At 37.3% G+C, this 24,870-nt stretch overlaps 1 protein-coding gene and 2 long non-coding RNA genes across 7 annotated transcripts in view; 1 reads left to right on the top strand and 2 right to left on the bottom strand.

Moving 5' to 3' along the window:
• The window catches only part of LOC147017861 (serine/threonine-protein kinase 25-like), a 17,407-nt gene extending 15,565 nt beyond the window's left edge, over window positions 1–1,842 (bottom strand). For 2 of the 5 annotated variants that reach the window (XM_085896912.1, XM_085896914.1), the window contains exon 1: window positions 1,531–1,691. In XM_085896912.1, coding sequence (XP_085753038.1) covers window positions 1,531–1,563 — 33 coding nt within the window. In that variant the 5' untranslated portion in view covers window positions 1,564–1,691. Of the gene's footprint in view, window positions 1–1,530 lie in introns of all 5 variants that reach the window. The other 3 variants (XM_085896917.1, XM_085896916.1, XM_085896913.1) reach the window with 3 other exon arrangements.
• The window catches only part of LOC147017858 (uncharacterized), a 129,495-nt gene that overhangs the window by 2,297 nt on the left and 102,328 nt on the right, over window positions 1–24,870 (top strand). The window lies entirely within an intron of this gene.
• LOC147017860 (uncharacterized) lies at window positions 20,171–23,332 on the bottom strand. Its single transcript, XR_015062170.1, has 2 exons — window positions 22,262–23,332; window positions 20,171–22,164 (listed from the first exon to the last, which is right to left on the bottom strand). It is a non-coding gene; the product is annotated as an uncharacterized LOC147017860 (long non-coding RNA).

The raw sequence follows: 24,870 nt of genomic DNA, 5'->3' as shown, positions 1-24,870 counted from the left end.
TCACTATCTGCCATAACCTTTCCTGGGAAAGCCACATTTCCAACCTGGCCTCCAAAGCCAGTCACGACTGAGAATCCTCCGTCGTGCAAAGTCCTTCCCCGGCCCACCTGAGCTCCTGACCACTTACAAAGCTTTTGTCCGCAGCCTGATGGAGTACTGCTCTCCCCTCTGGGCTGGTGCTCCTGCCTCCCACCTCTCTCGGCTTCACGCTGCGGAAACCAGGGCATTTCGGATCATTGGCATCTCCTGCAATGAAGCTGAGTCTTTGAGCCTTTCACTCTCTCATCACAGGCAGGTCGGTGGTCTTTCTGTCTTCTGCTGTCTCTTCTCCGGCCTCGCCCCTCCCCCCCCTGCTCTCTCTCTCTCTCTCTCTCTCTCTCTCTCTCTCTCTCTCTCTCTCTCTCTCTCTCTCTCTCTCTCTCTCTCTCTCTCTCTCTCTCTCTCTGCGATTTGTCCCCACCACATTTCCGCAGGGCGCTCAAGGTCCGCCAACAACCCCCTTCTGGTAAAACTACCAAAATCACGAATCACTGCTCACTTTCACTCTTTCAATCCTCTTTTTTTCCCACCTTTGGAATAAACTCCCTCACTCTGTTCAATCCCATTCTTCCCTCCAGGCCTTCAAAACATCAGTTCACCACCACCTCCTATCATCCCCCATCCAAATCCTCGATCTTTTCTACCCCCGTGTTCTCCACCCCATCCCTCTCCCTTCCACAGATCTCCGAATGTCCCTGTTCCCCCCTGTTTTGTCCTTCCCTCCCCCGCCCCTCTCATCTCATGCCCCCCTTGCTGTGCGTTGTGTGTTTGCTCTCATTTGAGCCTCGACAATGTTTACAAAAAAATATTTAAAAAATAAGTGGCAGCACTAAGGGTTTGAGTTTAAATATGTTTTCGCATCATTAGTCAGAATAATAATTTTCATGCAAAGTTCTTGCAGAATCTTGGACTTTTACAAATGCCATTCATTGCTGACTTTGACACATCGAGTCCAACCAGTGTGAACAATTATCATGTACTGTACTCCAGATATCGTGTAATCCGCGTTCATCACGTAATAATAATAATAGTCAGGTAGTTTTCATGTGACTCGGGCTTCAACAAAAGTGTTTCCCAAAGCAAAAACAAGAAAACAACAAACGGAAATCATCCACAAAGCGAGATATGCAGTTAGAAAAGTTCGTTTCCCACGTAAAGATATATAATCCCCAAAAAAGTCCGACTTTTCGGGCCTTGATAGGGGAGCGATGACGTCATCGTAACCGCAGGCACCAAGACAGCGAGCGATGACGTCATCGTAACCGCAGGCACCGAGACAGCGAGTGATGACGTCATCGCACCCACGGCCACCGCCGAAGAGAGCGACGAGTTAAATGGTTACTTATGGAGGAACCCAAGCCGAGCAGAACATTGTTATTGTCGACGTTTTTAAAATGTTACACAAGTCGTGAGAAAGATAATAAAGAACGTCCGTGACGCAATTCCGTTAATTCTGAAGTGTCGGGATAAACAAAAGTAGGTTCACGTTACCCTCACGTTTAGGTCGCTCGATAGGTAAGCCATTGTACCGGCTGCTGGGTAACTGGAACCCAGTGTTTTTACAAATACGATACTCTGGCCCACCTCAGGGGACGACTTCCGCCCACACGAGAGGCCTACGTCGCCCCGGCGATCGGCCGCACCCAGCTCGTTCTTCGTTTTATTTTTAATTACCGTCTTCGTTTGGAACTTTAAGGAAGCCTTCCGATCTATATAATCTCGTAATAGTGCGGCAGTCCCTCCACGACGTCTGAGACGCGAAATGGAACCATTAATCCAATGGAGGTGACTGCACAAAGGACGGTCGGCTTAACGTCTTTGATTCATAGCTGCATGCTCCACGATGCAGCGCCCTCTGCTGACGTCTCCACCGTTTTCTGACATTGCCCGTGGAGATTTTCAGGAAAAAGCAACTCAGGCTTCCTTCCGTACAATCAGGGTCGGATTTTCCAATAGGCAACATAGACCATTGGCCTTGGGCCCACCAGTGATTGGGGGCCTACCGGGGACTTGGGGGTTCTCTGATCACCCAAGGAGTAGGCTAGTAGGCCCTATAGTAGGCTAGTAGGCCCTATAGTAGGCTAGTAAGCCCTACAGTGCGCTAGTAGGCCCTATAGTAGGCTAGGAGGCCCTATAGTAGGCTAGTAGGCCCTATAGTAGGCTAGTAGGCCCTATAGTAGGCTAGTAGGCCCTATAGTAGGCTCGTAGGCCCGATAGTAGGCTAGTAGGCCCGATAGTACACTAGTAGGCCCTATAGTAGGCTTGTCGGCCCTATAGTACACTAGTAGGCCCTATAGTAGGCTAGTCGGCCCTATAGTAGGCTAGTAGACCCTATAGTCGGCGAGTCGGCCGTAATAGTAGGCTAGTAGGCCCTATAGTAGGCTAGTAGACCCTATAGTCGGCGAGTAGGCCCTATAGTAGGCTAGTCGGCCCTATAATAGGCTAGTCGGCCCTATAGTACACTAGTAGGCCCTATAGTAGGCTAGTCGGCCCTATAGTAGGCTAGTAGACCCTATAGTCGGCGAGTCGGCCGTAATAGTAGGCTAGTAGGCCCTATAGTAGGCTAGTAGACCCTATAGTCGGCGAGTAGGCCCTATAGTAGGCTAGTCGGCCCTATAATAGGCTAGTCGGCCCTATAGTAGGCTAGTAGGCCCTATAGTAGGCTAGTAGACCCTATAGTCGGCGAGTCGGCCGTAATAGTAGGCTAGTAGGCCCTATAGTAGGCTAGTAGACCCTATAGTCGGCGAGTAGGCCCTATAGTAGGCTAGTCGGCCCTATAATAGGCTAGTCGGCCCTATAGTAGGCTAGTAGGCCCTATAGTAGGCTAGTAGGCCCTATAGTAGGCTAGTAGACCCTATAGTCGGCTAGTAGGCCCTATAGTAGGCTAGTAGGCCCTATAGTAGGCTAGTCGGCCCTATAATAGGCTAGTCGGCCCTATAGTAGGCTAGTAGGCCCTATAGTCGGCTAGTCGGCCCTATAGTAGGCTAGTAGGCCCTATAGTAGGCTAGTAGACCCTATAGTCGGCTAGTAGGCCCTATAGTAGGCTAGTCGGCCCTATAATAGGCTAGTCGGCCCTATAGTAGGCTAGTAGGCCCTATAGTAGGCTAGTAGGCCCTATAGTCGGCTAGTAGGCCCTATAGTAGGCTAGTAGGCCCTATAGTCGGCTAGTCGGCCCTATAGTAGGCTAGTAGGCCCTATAGTAGGCTAGTAGACCCTATAGTCGGCTAGTAGGCCCTATAGTAGGCTAGTCGGCCCTATAATAGGCTAGTCGGCCCTATAGTAGGCTAGTAGGCCCTATAGTAGGCTAGTAGGCCCTATAGTCGGCTAGTAGGCCCTATAGTAGGCCCTCTAGTAGGCTAGTAGGCCCTATAGTAGGCTAGTAGACCCTACAGTCGGCTAGTCGGCCCTATAGTAGGCTAGTAGGCCCGATAGTAGGCTAGTAGACCCTATAGTCGGCAAGTCGGCCCTATAGTAGGCTAGTAGGCCCTATAGTCGGCTAGTAGGCCCTATAGTAGGCTCGTAGGCCCTATAGTAGGCTAGTAGGCCCTATAGTAGGCTAGTAGACCCTATAGTAGGCTAGTCGGCCCTATAGTAGGCTCGTAGGCCCTATAGTAGGCGAGTAGGCCCTACAGTAGGCTAGTCGGCCCTATAGTAGGCTAGTAGGCCCTATAGTAGGCTAGTAGGCCCTACAGTAGGCTAGTAGGCCCTATAGTAAGCTAGTAGGCCCTATAGTAGGCTAGTAGACCCTATAGTCGGCTAGTAGGCCCTATAGTAGGCTAGTCGGCCCTATAATAGGCTAGTCGGCCCTATAGTATGCTCGTAGGCCCTATAGTAGGCTAGTAGGCTAGTAGGCCCTATAGTAGGCAAGTAGACCCTAGAGTCGGCTAGTCAGCCCTATAGTAGGCTAGTAGGCCCTATAGTAGGCTAGTAGACCCTATAGTACACTAGTAGGCCCTATAGTAGGCTTGTCGGCCCTATAGTAGGCTAGTTGGCCCTATAGTAGGCAAGTAGGCCCTATAGTACACTAGTAGGCCCTATAGTAGGCTAGTAGGCCCTATAGTAGGCTAGTAGGCCCTATAGTAGGCTAGTAGACCCTATAGTCGGCTAGTAGGCCCTATAGTAGGCTAGTCGGCCCTATAGTACACTAGTAGGTCCTACAGTAGGCTAGTCGGCCCTATAGTAGGCTAGTAGGCCCTATAGTAGGCTAGTAGGCCCTACAGTAGGCTCGTAGGCCCTATAGTAGGCTAGTCGACCCTATAGTACACTAGTAGGCCCTACAGTAGGCTCGTCGGCCCTATAGTAGGCTAGTAGGCCCTATAGTAGGCTAGTAGGCCCTACAGTAGGCTAGTAGGCCCTATAGTAGGATAGTAGACCCTGTAGTAGGCTAGTAGGCCCTATAGTAGGCTAGTAGGCCCTATAGTAGGCTAGTCGACCCTATAGTTGGCTAGTAGGCCCTATAGTAGGCTAGTCGGCCCTATAATAGGCTAGTCGGCACTATAGTTGGCTAGTAGGCCCTATAGTAGGCTAGTAGACCCTATAGTCGGCTAGTAGGCCCTATAGTAGGCTAGTCGGCCCTATAATAGGCTAGTCGGCCCTATAGTTGGCTAGTAGGCCCCATAGTAGGCTAGTAGACCCTATAGTCGGCTAGTAGGCCCTATAGTAGGCTAGTAGGCCCTATAGTACACTAGTAGGCCCTATAGTAGGCTAGTAGACCCTATAGTAGGCGAGTAGGCCCTATCGTTGGCCCTATAGTAGGATAGTAAGCCCTACAGTACGCTAGTAGGCCCTATAGTAGGCTAGTAGGCCCTATAGTAGGCTAGTAGGCCCTACAGTAGGCTAGTAGGCCCTATAGTAAGCTAGTAGGCCCTATAGTAGGCTAGTAGGCCCTACAGTAGGCTAGTAGGCCCTATAGTAAGCTAGTAGGCCCTATAGTAGGCTAGTAGACCCTATAGTAGGCTAGTAGGCCCTATAGTAGGATAGTAGACCCTATAGTAGGCTAGTAGGCCCTATAGTAGGCTAGTAGGCCCTATAGTAGGATAGTAGACCCTATAGTAGGCTAGTAGGCCCTATAGTAGGCTAGTAGGCCCTATAGTAGGCTAGTAGACCCTATAGTACACTAGTAGGCCCTATAGTAGGCTAGTCGACCCTATAGTAGGCTAGTAGGCCCTATAGTAGGATAGTAGACCCTATAGTAGGCTAGTAGGCCCTATAGTAGGCTAGTAGGCCCTATAGTAGGCTAGTAGACCCTATAGTAGGCGAGTAGGCCCTATAGTAGGATAGTAAGCCCTACAGTACGCTAGTAGGCCCTATAGTAGGCTAGTAGGCCCTATAGTAAGCTAGTAGGCCCTATAGTAGGCTAGTAGACCCTATAGTCGGCTAGTAGGCCCTATAGTAGGCTAGTAGGCCCTACAGTAGGCTAGTAGGCCCTATAGTAAGCTAGTAGGCCCTATAGTAGGCTAGTAGGCCCTACAGTAGGCTAGTAGGCCCTATAGTAAGCTAGTAGGCCCTACAGTTGGCTAGTAGGCCCTATAGTACAATAGTAGGCCCTATAGTAGGCTAGTAGACCCTATAGTAGGCGAGTAGGCCCTATAGTTGGCCCTATAGTAGGATAGTAAGCCCTACAGTACGCTAGTAGGCCCTATAGTAGGCTAGTAGGCCCTATAGTAAGCTAGTAGGCCCTATAGTAGGCTAGTAGACCCTATAGTCGGCTAGTAGGCCCTATAGTAGGCTAGTAGGCCCTACAGTAGGCTAGTAGGCCCTATAGTAAGCTAGTAGGCCCTATAGTAGGCTAGTAGGCCCTACAGTAGGCTAGTAGGCCCTATAGTAAGCTAGTAGGCCCTACAGTAGGCTAGTAGGCCCTATAGTACAATAGTAGGCCCTATAGTAGGCTAGTAGACCCTATAGTAGGCGAGTAGGCCCTATAGTTGGCCCTATAGTAGGATAGTAAGCCCTACAGTACGCTAGTAGGCCCTATAGTAGGCTAGTAGGCCCTATAGTAGGCTAGTAGGCCCTATAGTAGGCGAGTAGGCCCTACAGTAGGCTAGTAGGCCCTATAGTAAGCTAGTAGGCCCTATAGTAGGCCAGTAGACCCTATAGTCGGCTAGTAGGCCCTATAGTAGGATAGTAGACCCTATAGTAGGCTAGTGGGCCCTATAGTAGGCTTGTAGGCCCTATAGTAGGCTAGTAGACCCTATAGTTGGCTAGTAGGCCCTATAGTAGGCTAGTAGGCCCTATAGTAGGCTAGTAGGCCCTACAGTAGGCTAGTAGGCCCTATAGTAAGCTAGTAGGCCCTATAGTGGGCTAGTAGGCCCTAAGTAGGGTAAGAATACTGATTCTGGCTCACTTTTCCCCATGTAAATGAATGGGGGATTTTCAGCGATTTATATTTTTTTTCCCTAAAAATAAATCCCCTTTTTATCCCAAGGTATATTTATTTGTCCCCCCTTTTAACTTGGAGGTTGAACCTCATTGAATTGAACACCTGGGGGTTGAACAGCTCACTCATTGAACCTATAAAGATTTGTTCATTCTCAAATTCCTTCAATAGTTTAATTTTCTTTGCACAATAATCCCCATCTAAAATATTGACAAACAAAACATTTGAATCTTTATATTTTTTAAGATACCCCATTTGTGCCATTACGAAATGATAAACTTCTCTTAATGCTCTCATCTGACCACCTCCTGAGCCACATATCATTTTGAGATTATAGTAAATTGTTTTTTCATTGTTCAATTGATAACCATCAAAGTTTTCAGTCCATTCAAGGATATTCATTTTTTTCTTTACATCCTCTAACTTACTAGTTTTTAAATTAATTCGCTTATTTGTTTTATTTACCTTTGTTTTAGTTATTTTTTCAATAAGACTTATTTGATATTTTTCACATTCATTATGTTTTCCATTTATATACCAAGACTGAGATTTTCTCCACTCTTTAGTTTGATTAATACTTGGTTTAACCATTTATATATTGTGAAAAAACGCGGCGGTAGCCCTTGAAAAACCCTAACCCATCTTCCCATCGTTAAAACATAATCTATTTTATACACTCTATCATACAATATCCATATGGAACACAATCTATTCCATTATCTAAAATAAATCTCTTATCATCAAAGGCTCCTAATGCCTTTTTATTTACTTCTTCACTATATATGTTATGTTTATAACTTCTTATTGTATTCATTTTCCTATATTCTTCTTTCTTATTCATCAAACAATTATAATAATTTCTAAAAGTTATTGATTTCTTTATTACATATTTCTTTATTCCCTTTAACCTCTTATCAATCTGTTCACCATACTTATAAGCATATGCCTTTGCTCTCAATCCAATAAACTCACTCATTACTTTTCCACCCAACTCATCCTTAAACTTACCAATAACCTTTTCATTCTTTTTGGAAAATAACTCACTCTTCTTGCTGAAATTACTTGTATCATATACTCCAATATTTTTCTTCATATCTTCATAAACATCATCAGTTTTTATATCTAGGATAAAACTATCAGTATCCATATACAACAATGAAACATTTTCACCATACTCTTTCTTTAAGTCATTATACAAATAATCATACATCAATATCTTTGATAAATCAAGAACTGCTGTTCCAATATAAATTGGTTTATCCATTACAATACTTTCCTTTTTCATATGAATTGCAGAAAAGTTCTCTGAAAAACCTCTTCTCTCTCAAAACTTGGTTTATTTATCAATCTCGAAGCTTCTTTCCAAGATGTTGCGAATCTAATGTTTTGCCTGTTTCTAACATTTTCCATAGTCTTTCCAAATACAGCATTATTCATTAATTTATAAAAGTCCCCTTCAAATTTTACTTTGGTATTTGCTCTCATATCTGTATTGAATTGAATATACTTTTTCACCCAAGGACTTTGTTTAAATTTTAAAACTCTATGAATTTTAGCTACTCTCAATCCTTCTCTCAAAAACTGTTTTAAGCTTCTCTGATGTAAAACATATCCCTCTTTATCATAGAATGTTGTTAATAACTTTTCTGTTGATTTGCCTTTAATATTAAAACTTTTATGATAATCACTTAACCATTCTTTCTTTGGAGTTTCTTTCTCACATGCAAAAGGAAGATCTTTATGCTTATTATGAAGATCACTCGGGTACCTCAAATCAACTTCAAAATAATAACCTTCTTCTTCGTCATTCAATTCCTCTTGAGAAGAAATAACAATATTCATCAAAGCCTTTTCATAATCCTTTTCTTCCACCCACTCTAATTTACCATAAGGCAGAGATTGAGACATTGCCCATCCATACAAATTATTAGCATCAAAATACATCAAATAATTACTATCTTTTTCACTATTATAATTTGGAAGATATTTATTATTTGCTTTAGCATATCTTTTTGAACATACTTGTGATATTCCACCTCTCTTGGACTTCTCAATCATCAAAAGCATATCAACATCACTGATTAAATCTATATCTTGTTTTGTCATTTTCAACATTGCACTCCAAGCTAAACCAGGAGCTGTGAAATAGTGGGCAGGGTCTAATCCATAACAATTTTTATTATGACAGAGTGTTCTAAAAGCCTCAAACACATCAGCTAACAATAAAACATCTGTTTTTAGATATAAATCATGATATTCTCCAAGGTTCTTTATCTTAAATATTTTCCATATTTCTTGTGCGTGTTTATATTCCTTATCACTTATCTCTTCTTCATAAAGGTTATTATAGAAACTTTCTTTTGAAGGAAGTTGTGTTTCTTTAAATCTCATAAATGAATCCATATAATCATAAGGATAAATTCCCTTACTTGTAAGAATTTTCTCTTTACTTTGAATTTCATTCCTTGTTTGAATTTCCTCTCTCGTAAGAATTCCTTCTTTAATCAGAATTTCATCTTTAATCTGAATTTCCTCTTTAGTTCGAATTTTCTTTATAATTAGAATTTCATCTTCAGTTAGAATTTCCTCTTTACTTTGAATTCTCTCTTTAATCTGAATTTCCTCTTTAGTGAGAATTTCCTCTTTTGGAAAGAATGAATTAAGATTTGGAAAAGAGTCCGTGGAGCTTAGATTTGATGCGAGGTAGGCTAGTGGTGTTCCCATAAACTTGTAAGAATCTAAAAACCTAATACGAGTTATAGGTTTTGTGAATATCATTTTTGAAAATGAAATATACTTTTGACTTGTGTTTGTTATAGCAGAAATATTCCCTGGTGTTTTTGAAAGTTCATTTATAAATAGATGTGTATCATAGTTGGCGCTGTTGTGAAGAAAGACTGGAATAAAAGAAGGTAATTTATAATTAAGATTACAACAGGAATGAGCGGGACCTCTATATTTACCAGTAAGATGACAATGGTCTCTAACTTTAAACTCCTTAATTTCCCCCTCACAAATATGACAGATATTGTTCATTCTAAATTCTAATTTTTCTTCTTTGGTTAATTTCATCGGTTCATTTGTTTCTTTCATTAATTTAGTGAGTCTTATACAATCCTTTTCTAATCGTTTTACAAACTCTTGTGAAGCATTTTTTCCACGATAATGTTCAAGTTTGTTATACTTTTCTCCAACAGATGATTTGATATAATAACAAAAACCACAAGGAATATGTTTTTGATATTTATTTGTATATGGTTCTTTTGGATTAGGAGAAGCAGTATTTATCTTTTTAAGGATACATTCAAAATCAGCGTATATCACAAATGGGTGCATGATAGATTTATTATAATCTTCAAAATAAATCTTTTCACCAGGTTTAGGCATTGTAATTACAGCTGATTTATGATTACTACAATATTTTGAATGTTGTTCTAATCGTTCTTTTGTATGAAATGAATTAAGACATCGCTTACAAGGATATATTTTGTTTGCTGTTCTGAATACCTGAGAAGAGATTAATCTTGATAAATTATTGATGTATGTGTAATGTGAATTCTTTCCAACACTAAAATATAAAAGGTCAATGTGTGTTTCTTCATTTTTATAGTTGTTTGAAATTTTTAATATTTGAACTTTGTTTGTATCCGTTAATCCATATACATTAATAGAAAGATTATTCTTTTTCTCAAATTTAGGAATATCTGTTAGTGGCATTGGGAATTTAAAATCTTTAATGTCCAAGGTATTCTCATATTTCATATATTGTTTTACTCTTTCTGAATTACATTTTGGTGGATGTAAGTGAGCAAGAACAGACCAGAGAAAACATTTATTATCATTGTTCTTAATATTAACAACTGCCTTCTTTAGTTTTATTTCTTTTGGTAATTCAATATAAGAAGAAGCTTTAAGAGGGTTTGATTTTAGAATGTGTATATCTAAAAAGATGATTTTTTAATATTGAATCCACTTCCTACCACTGTATTATCAACATCCTCCTCTTGTCTTGATAGTTCTTCATAAACCCCACTATTCAAAAAATCTTGAAATGATGTTATAAAATGAAGATCTGTTCTCATATAAGGAGTTTGTTCTTCATCTTGTCTTTTCATATTCATTTTCACTCCCATATAAAACTTTAAAGTTTTTATTTCTTTTAATGTCTTTTTAATAAATTTTTCAACATCGGGTTTTACTATTTCAATTGATTCAGCTATTGATGATGGACCGGGTTCTCCAAATTGAAAAATCCTTATTTTTATATGCCCTTTAAATGCCTCATCAGTGTTTTTAATATAATAGTCTCCCTTTACTTTAAACTCATTTTTCTTGTGTTTTTGTGATTGAAGATGTTGATTATAACTACTCTTCAAAACATCCTTTGAACAGATATCACAATGTTTTCTTTCCAACTCAAGAGGAGATATTTGATGAAATAGATTAAATGTGTGTTTGTTGGTTCGGAGGTGTTTTCTATAATGTTTATATTCGTGATTACAAACATCGCAGTACGTTGTATTCACCATATTTATAGAATAAAACTTTGCTTGAACTAAAATTTTCTTGATGAAAATTTCGTTTAATTTATAGGTGAATCTGTGCTTAAAAACATTTTATCCTCCAACTTTTTCACTTAATAAATACAATGTTTCAAGACACAAAAGACAAGTTTCAATCAATCTCTTCATCTGTTAAAGATACTGAGAAATATGTCAAGGATGTAAAATTGAACAAAGATAAATATAACAACTATTGGATAAAAACTATTATGGTAAATAATATGAGTTCTTCAATTTCCTTCAGTGGAAGGGCTTTTAGTATACCTGGTAGAACATCAATTAAAGTATCTCTAACAAAAGTTTCTCCTCTCCTTCTAGTAATATATTCAAAACTAGAAAAAGCAATGAAACAAGAAAAAGTATCAAAGAACAAAAACCTTATGGATGAAGCTTTAGAAAGAAAAGATAAGACCATCTGTAATATGCAAGGAGAAATTTGTATTTTTCAACAACCCTAAAGATGTAAATCTTGATGAAATAAAGGATGTTAATATATCAGGTGAAATGACATTTCGTTCAATAGTAGTTAACGATAATTTTAAAATTACCTTTAATATAAAAAATGTTGTCGTTGAATCTGATAATGAAAAAAAGTATATCGATATCGATGGTAATATACAACTGAAAGTATAGATGAATTTCAGTTTAAGTAAAGTTTTACTTTATAAATATGCTAGACTTTCCTGATTCTCCATATGACAAATTTGAGAATTGTCCTGCGTGTGAAAGACGGGGATTAAACACAGAGTCAAAAGCCTATAAACAATGTATATTCTGTGATTATCTTCTAATTAATGATAATAAAAAATATAAAAAGGAAAATAATTCTTTTAGATTTACACCAAAAATGAATTACTTTACAAGATTGATTAGAGAAATGAATGTAAAGTATGAGGATGATAACACACCTTTCCTTACAAGGGAAGAAACTGAACGTATAAGAGAAATGTTCAAAGGATTGTTGTTGTATATTATTCATGGATGTAATTTTCAGGGAAATATCAACACAAGATATTGTATAAATAAAATAATGGATTATCTTGAAATTAAACCTGAACTTAGGATAAAATATAGAGTTTCTAAAAAGCCAATAATAAATTAAATAACCTGTTTTTCAAATATATAAATGAATGATTTTTTACCTATTTGGGAAAATAAGATAAAATTTAACAACCATAAAAATCTCCCAAATTCATTAAGATGTCTCATAGTTGGTTCAAGTGGATGTGGAAAAACCTGCTTACTTTTAAAAATGCTCCTCACTCCCAACTTTTTAGATTATGATAATTTAATAATTTTCACAAAGTCGAGTTTTCAACCAGAGTATCAACTACTCTCACAAGGTTTTAATGCTGGTCTTCAAAAAGAAGATATAATAGGTTTATTTAAACGTCAAAAAACCTAAATGATTATAACATTGAAGATATAATTCAACTATTTTGTGATACACAGAGATGTAAAAAGAAATCAAATCTTATAACTTGTATTCTTAGTGATAATACGGATGATATACCGTCTCCCCAAGATTTGGATAAATCAAAAAAGAACCTCGTTATCTTTGATGATTGTGTTAATGAGAGAAACCAAACGGTAATGGACAGCTACTACACAAGAGGGAGACATTCTTCTTGTAATTGTATTTATCTTAGTCAATCGTACTTTCAACTTCCTCGTCGTTCCATCAGAAACAATGCTAATACTTTTATTTTATTCAAGTTAAATTCAATAGATATCAATAATTTTTGGAGAGATAATTGTTCTACATTATGTAGTAAAAAGAAATTTGAGGATTATATGAAGCACACGACTGAAAAATATAAATATATTGTTGTGAAACAAGATGAGATATTAAGGGATATATTTTTTGTTTTATAAACAATTACATATATAAATGACAACTATTATTATAAATCTTGTGGGTAAATCTGCTTCTGGAAAAACTTTCATAAATCAAGGTTCTTGTGTAGTACAAATGAGAATATTGTAAATTTACTTAAAAACACCCCGTGATACGCATTGTATCAACAACAACTAGAGCAATAAGACCTGGAGAAGTAAAAGGTGAAGATTATCACTATATTTCAGTGGAGGAACATATGCGATTGAGGAATGAAGGACAAATATTTGAGGAGGTTTCTCTTGGTACAACAAAATATTCACATTGTAAGAGTGAGTTAAAGAAACTAAAATCTGGTGGTGTTGGGATATTAGAAACTAATCCAGAAGGAACGAGACAAATTATTAAATATCTGAGCGGAGTGAAGATTTTATCATTCGGTTTTGATGTTGATGAAGAAACTCAACACAAACGTATGAAAAGCAGAGATGCAAGGATTAGTGAAGAAGAAATTACAACTCGCATTAATGTTAATAAAGAATTTGATGAAATATTTAAAGAAAAGGATTTATTTGAACACATCTACTTGAATGATGAAGAAAAGGAAAATTTCCCTGTTGATCTTTACAATTCATTAAATGATATTTTACAATAAATAAATGGATACAAAAGAAAGAGCAAGAAGATTTAAGGAACATCAAGAGTTGGTTTCAAAAGTTGTAAAACAACAGGAAGACATAAAGAAGAAACGCAGACAGAAACTAACGGGCGAAGAAGCATTTGAAAAAAAAACAAGAGAAATTTTTTAAACCACTTTTAAAGACTTCCCAAGAAAAAATGAAAGATGTTTCCACAGTTCCCACAGTAGAATATACTCCTAGAAAGCTTCAAATGTTAAAAGATTTCAGTCAAATGACGGAGGAAGAATTAGAGCATTTAGGAGAATTAGAATATGATGATGAAGGTTTATTTCAACAACTGGAAGAGATTAATCAACCCCCTGATTATATTGTGAATGCTGTTCAAAACAATGAATATTCAGCGGATTCAAAAACCAAAGCAGGACTCATTCCAACAGAACAACCAGCAATATTTCATCTTGTTCAAGAAAAGGTATTGATATTTAATGATGAATTAAGGTTCTTAAGTTCTGCTCAACCCCTGTTAAACTAACTCCGAGATTAATGTTTCTTCTCACAAAAGATGGAAGACAAGGTTCAACTGTGAGGGATGAATCAAAGTATATTGATAAACCATTGGATATGGAAAATAATGATGATAGAGTATATATTGATTTGCTGAACACTCTAAATTATAAGGTTATTCTTTCTGGTAAAAGTAGGAAGAATGAGAAGGAGAAACACATTATTCAGGCTTTAAGTATCCTTGGTTCAGGTATTAGTTTTCTTCCAAATGACCCATCGCAATTAGTTAATAGACTGTTATTGTTGTTCGGCAGTAAGAAGGCTGGAAATAACAATTGTTTTAATGAAGCATCAGCCATTTTAGACCAGTTGATGAACATGAAAATAATTAATAAATCTCAATATAAAGACATTTTAACTCATATTAAATAAGATGAGAAGCACAATCCTGAGTTTTAATTTCACAACAAGCGACCACACATCTTCATTCCCATACCCACTACAACTTGACACAACAAAAGAATATGAGGCATCTTTATTGTCCATGGAGACTTATAATACCTTATTTAATATAACCGAGAAAAATGACAAGTTTAGTTATAATCCGGGAAGTGGATACAAAACGATAACAGTCTCACTCGGAGCATACGAGATTTCTCAAATATCTTCCGAAATTGCTCGTCTTATGAAAGAACAGGGTGATGAACCAAAAATATTGTTATAAACATTCAAAAACATACTTCAAAATCAACGATTAAAGTTAAAAATAACTACAAGGTTGATTTCACAATTGATAATTCATTTAGAGAGTTATTAGGTTTCTCCTCAAAAAGATTGAAACTAATGGGACGTTTTACAGTGATAATGTCATTCAAATATCCTCAGGAATAAATTCGGTGTTAATTCACTGTGATTTGATTGATGGTGCTTATAATGATGGATTAAAAACAAATACAATATTTTCATTCAGCGCATACTCAACCCCAATTGGTTATAAATTCAATATGGAGCCTAAAAATTTGGTTTATCTACCTGTGTCAGGAAAAACCATACACAGAGTAAATTTTAGGATAACCGACCAAGATAATCGTGTGATTTCTTTTAATGGAGAAGTTATATCCATCAGAATTCACCTACGTGAAGTTTTTCAATAAATAAATACGATGGTTATTGTGAGGAAGCACGAGTTGGGAAAATATAAAATAATTACAGGGGATGGGATGTTCCTTTCCCCGTACTACAAGGGTGAAGGTATGTATCTTGGTAGAGGATACTATAAACCTAAGAGACAAAGGGGTGTTGGACATCAATTTAGAGGAGATGGGATAATTGATACTCTCATGGGTATTGGTTCAACTATTCTTAAACATAAAGACCTAATTGGTTCAACTGCTTCTGCTGTGGGAAATGTAGCAGGTGCTGTAAAGAGTATAAAAGATGCTCAGAAAGAATCTCATAAATTACAAGCAATAAAAGAAATTAAGAAAGGTAAAACTCAGTTGTCCCCCAAGAACGACAGAAAATAATTCAAATACTTGGATCAGGGTTTCAAAAGTTTTAACATCTTTTTCCTAAATAAATACAAGTATGGAAGCAATTGATAGTATCTATGATTTGGATGATACTATTATTATCTCAAACTCCACTAAAAAAGAAGATTACTTCAAGGTAAATGCAATAACTGGAACAGACTGGAATACAAATGGTACAAAAAGTTTTGAAATAAATAATCAACAAACCTATTTGAATCTCTCCGAAAGTTTCTTGTTGTGTAAATTTAAATTCACTAAGGCTGGGAATAACACAAACGCTACACTTGTAAATGATTTCTTCTGGAAAATGTTTGATAGTGTGCGATTGTATATTGGAACACAAGAAGTTGAAGCGGTTGATTATGTCTCTGCTGTATCTGAAATGATGAAATTTACACTCTATACATTCAGTGATAGAATGGGAAAGGGGTCTGTCGAAGGTTTTATTCCTGATATGTCAACGGGAACAAACACAGACCCTGGATATATTCAAAGGAAAGGAATGTATAATGATGATACAAAAGCAGAAAATAGTTTTACTGTGGCAGTTCCTCTTAAAGGTATATTTGGATTTTGTGATTATGATAAAGTTCTGTATGGTCTTAAAATTAGATTTCAACTACAAAGGAATGATAATGAAAATAGATTGCTTTTTGGTGTTGGTAATGCTTTTGGTGATCAGAATAAATTTGTAATTGAGGAGATGAGTTGGTATATCAGTGAATATACTCCTAATCTTAAAACAGAAGAGATGTTGAATCGAAGACTTAACTCAAAAAAACCACTCAGTGTATCATACCTCAAAAGAAGATGTCAACACGTTAAACTCAATCAAACTACTTACACGTGGAATTTGGGTGTTCTGGAAGGAAAGCCACGATATCTGTGGATGATTTTTAAAAAGCCAGATGGTGATACTGCGACTGATAAGAATAATGCATTGAGTGATAATGCTAAGGTGAAACAACTTCGCGTTTCTCTAGATGGAACATTTTATCCACGAGATAGATTGGAAATTAATTGGGAAAAAAATGATTTTGCTGAAGCATACAAGTCTTACCAAAAGGTGTGTGAAAGTAATGGAAATAAAGAACCTATTTTGGATATGACAGCATTTAAAAGTTTGTATACAATCTATACGTTTGACCTGAGCGCTCAAAAAGAAACTATAAAGTCTAATCGAGTGGATACTTCCCTATACATTGAAAGAGGAGAGAGTGAAGAAGTTGATACATATTGTTTGCTTTTGGAAGAAACAGAATTGCAGATTAATACAGATAATGGTGTGATGATTAGTCTCACATAATTTTTTGTTAAATAAATGAGTGGCAAAGTACCAACTGGGGTATATGTTAATCAAATCAATCTTCATAAACTATCATCTTGTGTTCAAAATCAAAAGCCTTGTACGATTAACGTTAATACAATTCAGAGAAAAGGAGCAGTAAGAATTGATGTTTTGCTCACAAGAGAACAGGTTAAAATCTTGAATGACACTGGCTCACTTAAAATTAAAATGACAAAACCAATGTTGAAAAAATATTCAATAAGAGAGACGAGTGGAGGATTTCTCCCATTTCTAATTCCTTTATTTGCTGGTTTAAGTGCGGTTGGAGCATTGACGGGTGGTATTTCAACAGCGGTCAAAACTGCCAACGAAAGGAAGGCTCAACTCCAGGCTCAAAAAGAATTGGAAAGACATAACAAAGAGTTGGAGAAACAAATTAGTGGAAGTGGTGTAATTGTAGATTTTGCTGAAAAACTTGAAGGTCTGCCTGATAAAGCGAGATTGTTAGTTGGAGATATGCTTTCTTCTATAGCACAAGCAGGTGTAAAATTAACGAAAAGAGGTAATGGATTATATCTTTCTAATAAATAAATGAGCATTGATGAGTGGTTGAAAGAATTTGGAAAGAATACAACATCAAATTTACAACTTGTCAAATATTGTAAGAAATTAAAAATTCATAATGTGGTTATTTGTATGAGAGATGAATTAACAAATGTGTCGAAACATACAAAGAATATTATTATGAACTTAGAAGATAATGATGGGAACGGTTCTCATTGGGTTTGTATTTTTAATAGTCAAGACAAATATTATTTTGATAGTTTTGGTCTTCCACCACCTGTTGAAGTCATAAAATTCTTACAGAATGGTGTTTATCAAACATTTCAAGTCCAAGATTTAAATTCCAAGTGTTGTGGTCAATTATGTCTATATGTGTTATTTCAACTCAACAAAAATAAAAAATTTTATGATATTATTTTTAATCTAATATAAATGACTTATGTTGGTAAAGATGGTTCTATCTTTGGTGTATCTCAAGAACTGGATATTGATTTATCAAATTATTACACAAAGGCACAGGCTGAACGATATAAATATAATATAAACAAAAATATTAACATGAAAAATGCTTATAAATTAAAAATTATCCAAGCCCGACTGACGCGAATGACTTGGTGAGATTAAGCGATTTATCACAATATATATACTTAAATAAAACGGCTGTGTATTCTAAAGATACAGAAGTGTTGATATTATCTCCAGGTCATACAGAATTCACAGTTCGAATTAAAATAAATTTTTATAAAGAAGGGCGTATCGTTTGTATGAGAATAGAACAATGGGGGTATGATATGAATGATTTAGGGTATAATTGGTCATTTAAAATTAACCTCGAAGACCTGGAACAATTAAATCAGTCTCGTAAGGAAGAATATTATCCACTTGGTATCGAGAATGAGTTTTGTGGAGCCACGATTAGTAAACAACAAATAAAAGAATTTAATAAGGGTAAATATAATAATGGTTTTGCCCTTGTTTATCTCATGAAAACAGAAAAAAAGGATTATATATAATAAGTAAGGAAATACAAAATGATTTAACTATGGGAAGATGGGGAGGTGTTTCGTGCCATAATATTATTCTAACATATATTTCTAATACATAAATGACAGCAAGAAGGCTTCAAGAAAATTATCATTTCTGTGTTCAAGCATACCTTCAAGAAAAGGGTATTCGGTATTTTAATAAATATGTTCTACAACATAAGAATGAGGTATTTTCAATAAAAGATTGGCATTATGCTGATGTTGATAAACCAACAACTTTAGATTTAATTAGAATGTTAAATAATGAAAAAATTATAAGGTTAAGAAAAGGTAAGGCTCTTTTAGAAATTCAAAAGAAATTTTATTGGTATCCTGTTGTAAAAAAATTATTTTGGATACAGGAATAACAAGAAATCCTGATGAATATATGTATAATATTCTATGGGGTGTAAACGATTCAAGTATAGTAAGGGATGAGGAAGGAGTTGAAGAAGAGAGGGAAGAGGAGGAAAAGGAGGAGGAGGAGAGAGAGAAGGAGGAAAGAGAGAAGAGAGAGAGGGAGGAAAGAGAGAGAATGAATAAATATCAAAATATGGAAACCAGTGAGATTCAAAAAAGAATAGAGGTATTAAAGAAATTAACTTATCTCACCAGGGAGGAATACAAAGAATTAAAAAGTCTATTTACAATACTTTCGACAAGACTATCGACATCGAGAAGACATGTATTTTAATTCAAGTTTTTTCTTAAATAAATGGAGGAGAGAGTGAAGGCATTTCTAAGGATTCTTTATGTTTTAAAAATTAAGATTCAAATGTGCATGTTGGAAACTAAAAAGGTTTTTGCACTCTGCAGAAATTTTTCTCATAAATAAATGAGTTATTGTCTCAAATGTAAAAAGAAAACTAATACTAAAAATATTTCATATATTAAAAGTAAAAATAACAGGGTTATACAAAAAGGTATATGTTCGGTGTGTGGTTCAAAAAAAAATCAATTTATCTCCAAACACAAACTCGGAGGAGATATACAAAAGTTTTTATCAGGAAGTAAATTTACAACTACTGGAATACCAGGGGAATTACATCTTCCAGGGTATTCTTTCTGTGGTCCAGGCACAAACTTGGATAAAAGATTAGATGAGGCAGACAATCCTAAATCCTGGAGTAAACCAATCAATAGAGTTGATGAAGTGTGCATGAGACACGATATTGATTATGGGAATACCACAACGTTGGAAGAAAAGCATGAAGCCGATAGAGAAATGTTATATAATTTGTCTCTGATACAAAATCCAACCTTGAGAGAAAAAGTTGATAGGTTCATCGTGAAGAAGATGATTAGTGCTAAATTGAAACTTGGACTTGGAAATTCAAAAACTTATAGGCTCTAATGATGCCATTAAGACTGAAGAGCAATTAGCTGATGAATTACATAAACCAATATTCACAAAGTTTCAGAGAAGGAAAGTTTATTCCAAGGAAGTTGATTATATCTGGTCTGCTGATTTGATTGAACTCAATAATGATAAGGGGTACAAGTATGCTTTAACCGTTATTGATTTGAGGAGTAGATATGCGTGGGTTGTCCCTTTAAAAAACAAAACAGGTAATACTCTTGTGTTAGCTTTTCAACAGATATTTAATAAAAGTAAGAGAAAACCTAAGAAATTGTGGACTGATGAGGGTAGAGAGTTTTATAACAAGACATTTATGAATTTTTTAAAAAATAACAGTATTACATTATACAGTACCTTTAATGAAGGGAAGGCAGTTGTTGTTGAACGTTTTAATCGTACCTTAAAAGAGAGACTATATAAAAAATTCACACAACTCGGTTCACAACAATGGTTATCTTTTATTCAGGATATTGTGGATAAGTATAATGACACGATTCACACGTCAACGAATATGAAGCCATCAGAAACATTTACAAAATTAAAATATGAAAAAGAGATTAATGTCAGAAAACCTAAGTTCAAAGTTGGTGATATCGTAAGAATATATAGGTGGAAATCTCATTTTGAAAAGGGTTTTACTGAACGATGGACGAAAGAACTTTTTAAAATTGTTGATGTAATAGATACAGTTCCTTGGACTTATAAAATATATGATTTGGAAGGGGAAGAGATTTTAGGTTCATTTTATTCACAGGAATTACAAAAGACAAAACTAAGCATATAATACACCTTTGTGGACACTAGAGGAACAAGTCCGAGGTGTATTACAGTATATAATGTGTGTCAAGGGGGACGTTCTTAGATCTGTGAACCCCAAACACAGAATCCTCAACTGAATAGTCAAGGCTTAACTTTTGTTTGTGTGTGTGTGTGCAATGGGAGCAATAGGTTGGCGCTTCACTCCCTCCTACTATACACCGTTGTGGACACTCGAGGGCCAAGTCCGAGGTGTATAACAGTATATAATGTGTGTCAAGGGGGACGTTCTTAGATCTGTGAACCCCAAACACAGAATCCTCAACTGAATAGTCAAGGCTTAACTTTTGTTTGTTGATGTGTATGTGTGTGTGTCCCAACCCTCACATTCAAAATCTCAACCCTAACCCTCACATTCAAAATCTCAACCCCAACTCAATCCTCGCCCAACACAATGTCTTTTTCAAAATGAGATTTCCACCTATATATATATATATATATTTTTACGTTTTTTTTTTTTTCTTCTTCCAATTCTGTCTTTTAAGGCTTTCAGGTTTGATGACGTAGAAAGAGGGAGTAAGCCTGCACTTTCTTCCCAGAACGAACAATGTATATTTTTTGTTTTTTTTTCTCTTCTTCCAATTCTGTCTTTTAAGGCTTTCAGGTTTGATGACGTAGAAAGAGGGAGTAAGCCTGCACTTTCTTCCCAGAACGAACAATGTATATTTTTTGTTTTTTTCTCTTCTTCCAATTCTGTCTTTTAAGGCTTTCAGGTTTGATGACGTAGAAAGAGGGAGTAAGCCTGCACTTTCTTCCCAGAACTTTCTTGATCTTGCTCCCATCAAGCACCATCCGACAAAGAACTACATCGATAGGTTTAGATCCCAAAGAGTGATAGCAACTCCAAAAGTCTCCAAAATATAAATAAATAAAATAATAATAATAATAAATAAATAAATAAATAAATAAAAGCCCCCAAAAAAGTTTCAAGTGTCCAACATAAACCCAACTTTCCAAGTCTTCAAGGTATAACCACATTCCCGTTGAGTTTCCAAGATATGTATCACATTGTGAGTTATCAATCCAGAACCCACATTTCAAGTATTCAAAGTAAAACCAACTTACAAAGTCTCTTAAGGATAACTCATTTACTGATTTTTTCAAAATTTGTGAGTCTCCAAGGTAGGCCCCATATTTAGAACCATCTTGGCAGAACCCTTTTCCTGAGTCTCCAAGGTAGTTATTTAAACCATCAAGGCAGAACTCATTTACTGATTTTTTCAAAATTTGTGAGTCTCCAAGGTAGGCCCCATATTTAGAACCATCTTGGCAAAACCCTTTTCCTGAGTCTCCAAGGTAGTTATTTAAACCATCAAGGCAGAACTCATTTACTGATTTTTTCAAAATTTGTGAGTCTCCAAGGTAAAACTTGTATTCTGGCTCATCAAGGTATAACTTGTTCAGTGGGTATTGTCTTGATAACTCACAATGAGTACTATTGCTGTAAAACTCTTTTTCAGGATTTTGCTGGTCTCCAAGGTATAACTCTTTGGTTGGGTCATCAAGGACAAACTCATTCTGTGGGTCTTGGTCGCTCATAAGGTCTTCAACCAAGCCAACAATTTCGCCCCAAGTTGTAGCAAAAGCAGTATTTTCATTTCGTATTTCAGACACAATTTCCTGTGAGAGAAAATAATAATGTATTAATTAAGTTATTTAATTATTAAATGAGTATGCTTCAATCAAAGTTTGAAAATAGGAAAATAAAAAATCTTACCTCAATAGATAAGAGGTTTGAATCCAGTTCATCAACTTGAAGGTTTAGTTCCATAGAAGACAGAGAGTTCCAAGGAACACTAAAGTCATCCCACTCAAGGTCTTCAACCAAGCCAACAATTTCCCCCAAGTTGTAGCAAAAGCAGTATTTTCAGATACAATTTCCTGTGAGAGAAAATAATAATGTATTAATTAAGTTATTTAATTATTAAATGAGTATGCTTCAATCAAAGTTTGAAAATAGGAAAATAAAAAATCTTACCTCAATAGATAAGAGGTTTGAATCCAGTTCATCAACTTGAAGGTTTAGTTCCATAGAAGACAGAGAGTTTGAGACAAGCACACAGAACACCATTGCCAGCAAGAACAAATGTTTAAAATGGAGCCTGGGTTTGAAGCTTTTATAGAGAAAGACTGGTGGGTGTGGTTTCCTTTGGAAATTCCCTGGGCAAGCCTAGGCAAGCCTTCATTGGGAAATTTTTCAAAACCATAACATCCTGTAATTTTCTAGTGATTTCTTTGTGAGTCAGAGATGAACTGGAAATGATGTAAGAGTGGGCGGGGCTTAGCAAAAGTAGGCGGAGCTTAGGAAAAGTGGGCGTGGCTTAGAAAAAATACCTTATGAAAAGTGGGCGGAGCTTAGCAAAAGTGGGCGGGGCTTAAAGAAAAGTGGGCGGGGCTTAACAAAAAATAACCTGTGGCTCAGGAGGTGGTCAAACAAGAGCATTAAGAGAAGTTTATCATTTCGTAATGGCACAAATGGGGTATCTTAAAAAATATAAAGATTCAAATGTTTTGTTTGTCAATATTTTAGATGGGGATTATTGTGCAAAGAAAATTAAACTATTGAAGGAATTTGAGAATGAACAAATCTTTATAGGTTCAATGAGTGAGCTGTTCAACCCTCAGGTGTTCAATTCAATGAGGTTCAACCTCCAAGTTAAAAGGGGGGACAAATAAATATACCTTGGGATAAAAAGGGGATTTATTTTTAGGGAAAAAAAATATAAATCGCTGAAAATCCCCCATTCATTTACATGGGGAAAAGTGAGCCAGAATCAGTATTCTTACCCTACTGCCCTACAGTAGGCTAGTAGGCCCTATAGTAAGCTAGTAGGCCCTACAGTAGGCTAATAGACCCTATAGTAGGCTAGTAGGCCCTATAATAGGCCAGTCGGCCCTATAGTAGGCTAGTAGGCCCTATAGTAGGCTAGTAGGCCCTACAGTAGGCTAGTAGGCCCTATAGTAAGCTAGTAGGCCCTATAGTAGGCCAGTAGGCCCTACAGTAGGCTAGTAGGCCCTATAGTAGGCTAGTAGGCCCTACAGTTGGCTAGTAGGCCCTATAGTAAGCTAGTAGGCCCTATAGTAGGCTAGTAGGCCCTATAGTAGGCTAGTAGGCCCTATAGTAGGCTAGTAGGCCCTATAGTAGGCTAGTAGGCCCTACAGTAGGCTAGGTGGCCCTATAGCCCTATAGTAGGCTAGTAGGCCCTACAGTAGGCTAGGTGGCCCTATAGTGGGCTAGTAGGCCTTATAGTAGGCTCGTAGACCCTATAGTCGGCTAGTCGGCCCTATAGTAGGCTAGTAGACCCTATAGTCGGCTAGTCGGCCCTATAGTAGGCTAGTAGACCCTATAGTCGGCTAGTCGGCCCTATAATAGGCTAATAGGCGAGTAGGCCCTATTGGCCTCGGGCCCACAAGCAAGTAAATCCGGCCCTGCGTGCAATCCATCGCTTTCCCTTTCCTGCTCCTGTCTCCACTCCTCCAATTTCCTCAAACTTGATATTCATATCATCATCCTGGCAGGACGGTACTCTCAATTTAGCGCAAAGTGGATGCATACGTCATTAATAGACGGGTGGCCCCTTGATAAGGCATTGCTTGCTGCTGAGGTCGGGAGCTCTTCTATCATGTCTCTCCTGTCCTCTGCGGACGGAGCATCGATGCTGCTTCCGAAACTGATTCATGAAGATGAAGCCGAAGCTCGATGGGCTTATAACAATCAGGGCAGGGATTTGTAATTTGCCGAGGGTGTCTGTCGGTGGGACGCAGTGGAATACTTCAATGTCCACTAAGTAATGCAAGCAGACAGGACACCCAGCTTAACGTCCATCCGAGGGACGGCACACGCATTGATGGATCGGGATGGTAGTTTATAGCTGTGTCTGGATTCTAACTCAGGCTAAATGGGCAGTTAATGAGTGAGTACACACACCTCAAGGGTCGAGGGCTCCAGGCTACCCCACCAGCCATTTGCCTCCCCCGCCACTCTCCCACCTCCTCTCGTTTTTAGGTCACCTGGACTTTAGTCAGGTCCATAGGTGAGTGAGTGGGTCAGTCAGTCCATAAACACTGAAGTCATTATCGCTTGAACGAAACACACGATTTCGATGAAATTTTATCACAAACTTCTTCACCCGTAATCCACCAAATTGTATAGACCGCATCAAAATCTGCGCTCATTAAACATTATACGGGGGGGGGGGAGGGGGGAGGGGGTTAACCCGCCAAAATAGATTTTTGCTCTCTTCTCCGAAACTACATACACAGATTTGATGTCTGACCAGCGATAGCCAAAGATTCTCTAAAGAGACCTAGTACCAAAATAATTAA

The sequence above is a fragment of the Eptatretus burgeri genome, chromosome 10 (genome assembly GCF_056783735.1).
Source record: "Eptatretus burgeri isolate ZD-2024b chromosome 10, Ebu_testis_v1, whole genome shotgun sequence".
NCBI lineage: Eukaryota > Metazoa > Chordata > Myxini > Myxiniformes > Myxinidae > Eptatretus > Eptatretus burgeri.
Note: the sequence above shows the minus strand (reverse complement) of the source record. Positions and strands in the feature narration are given on the sequence as shown.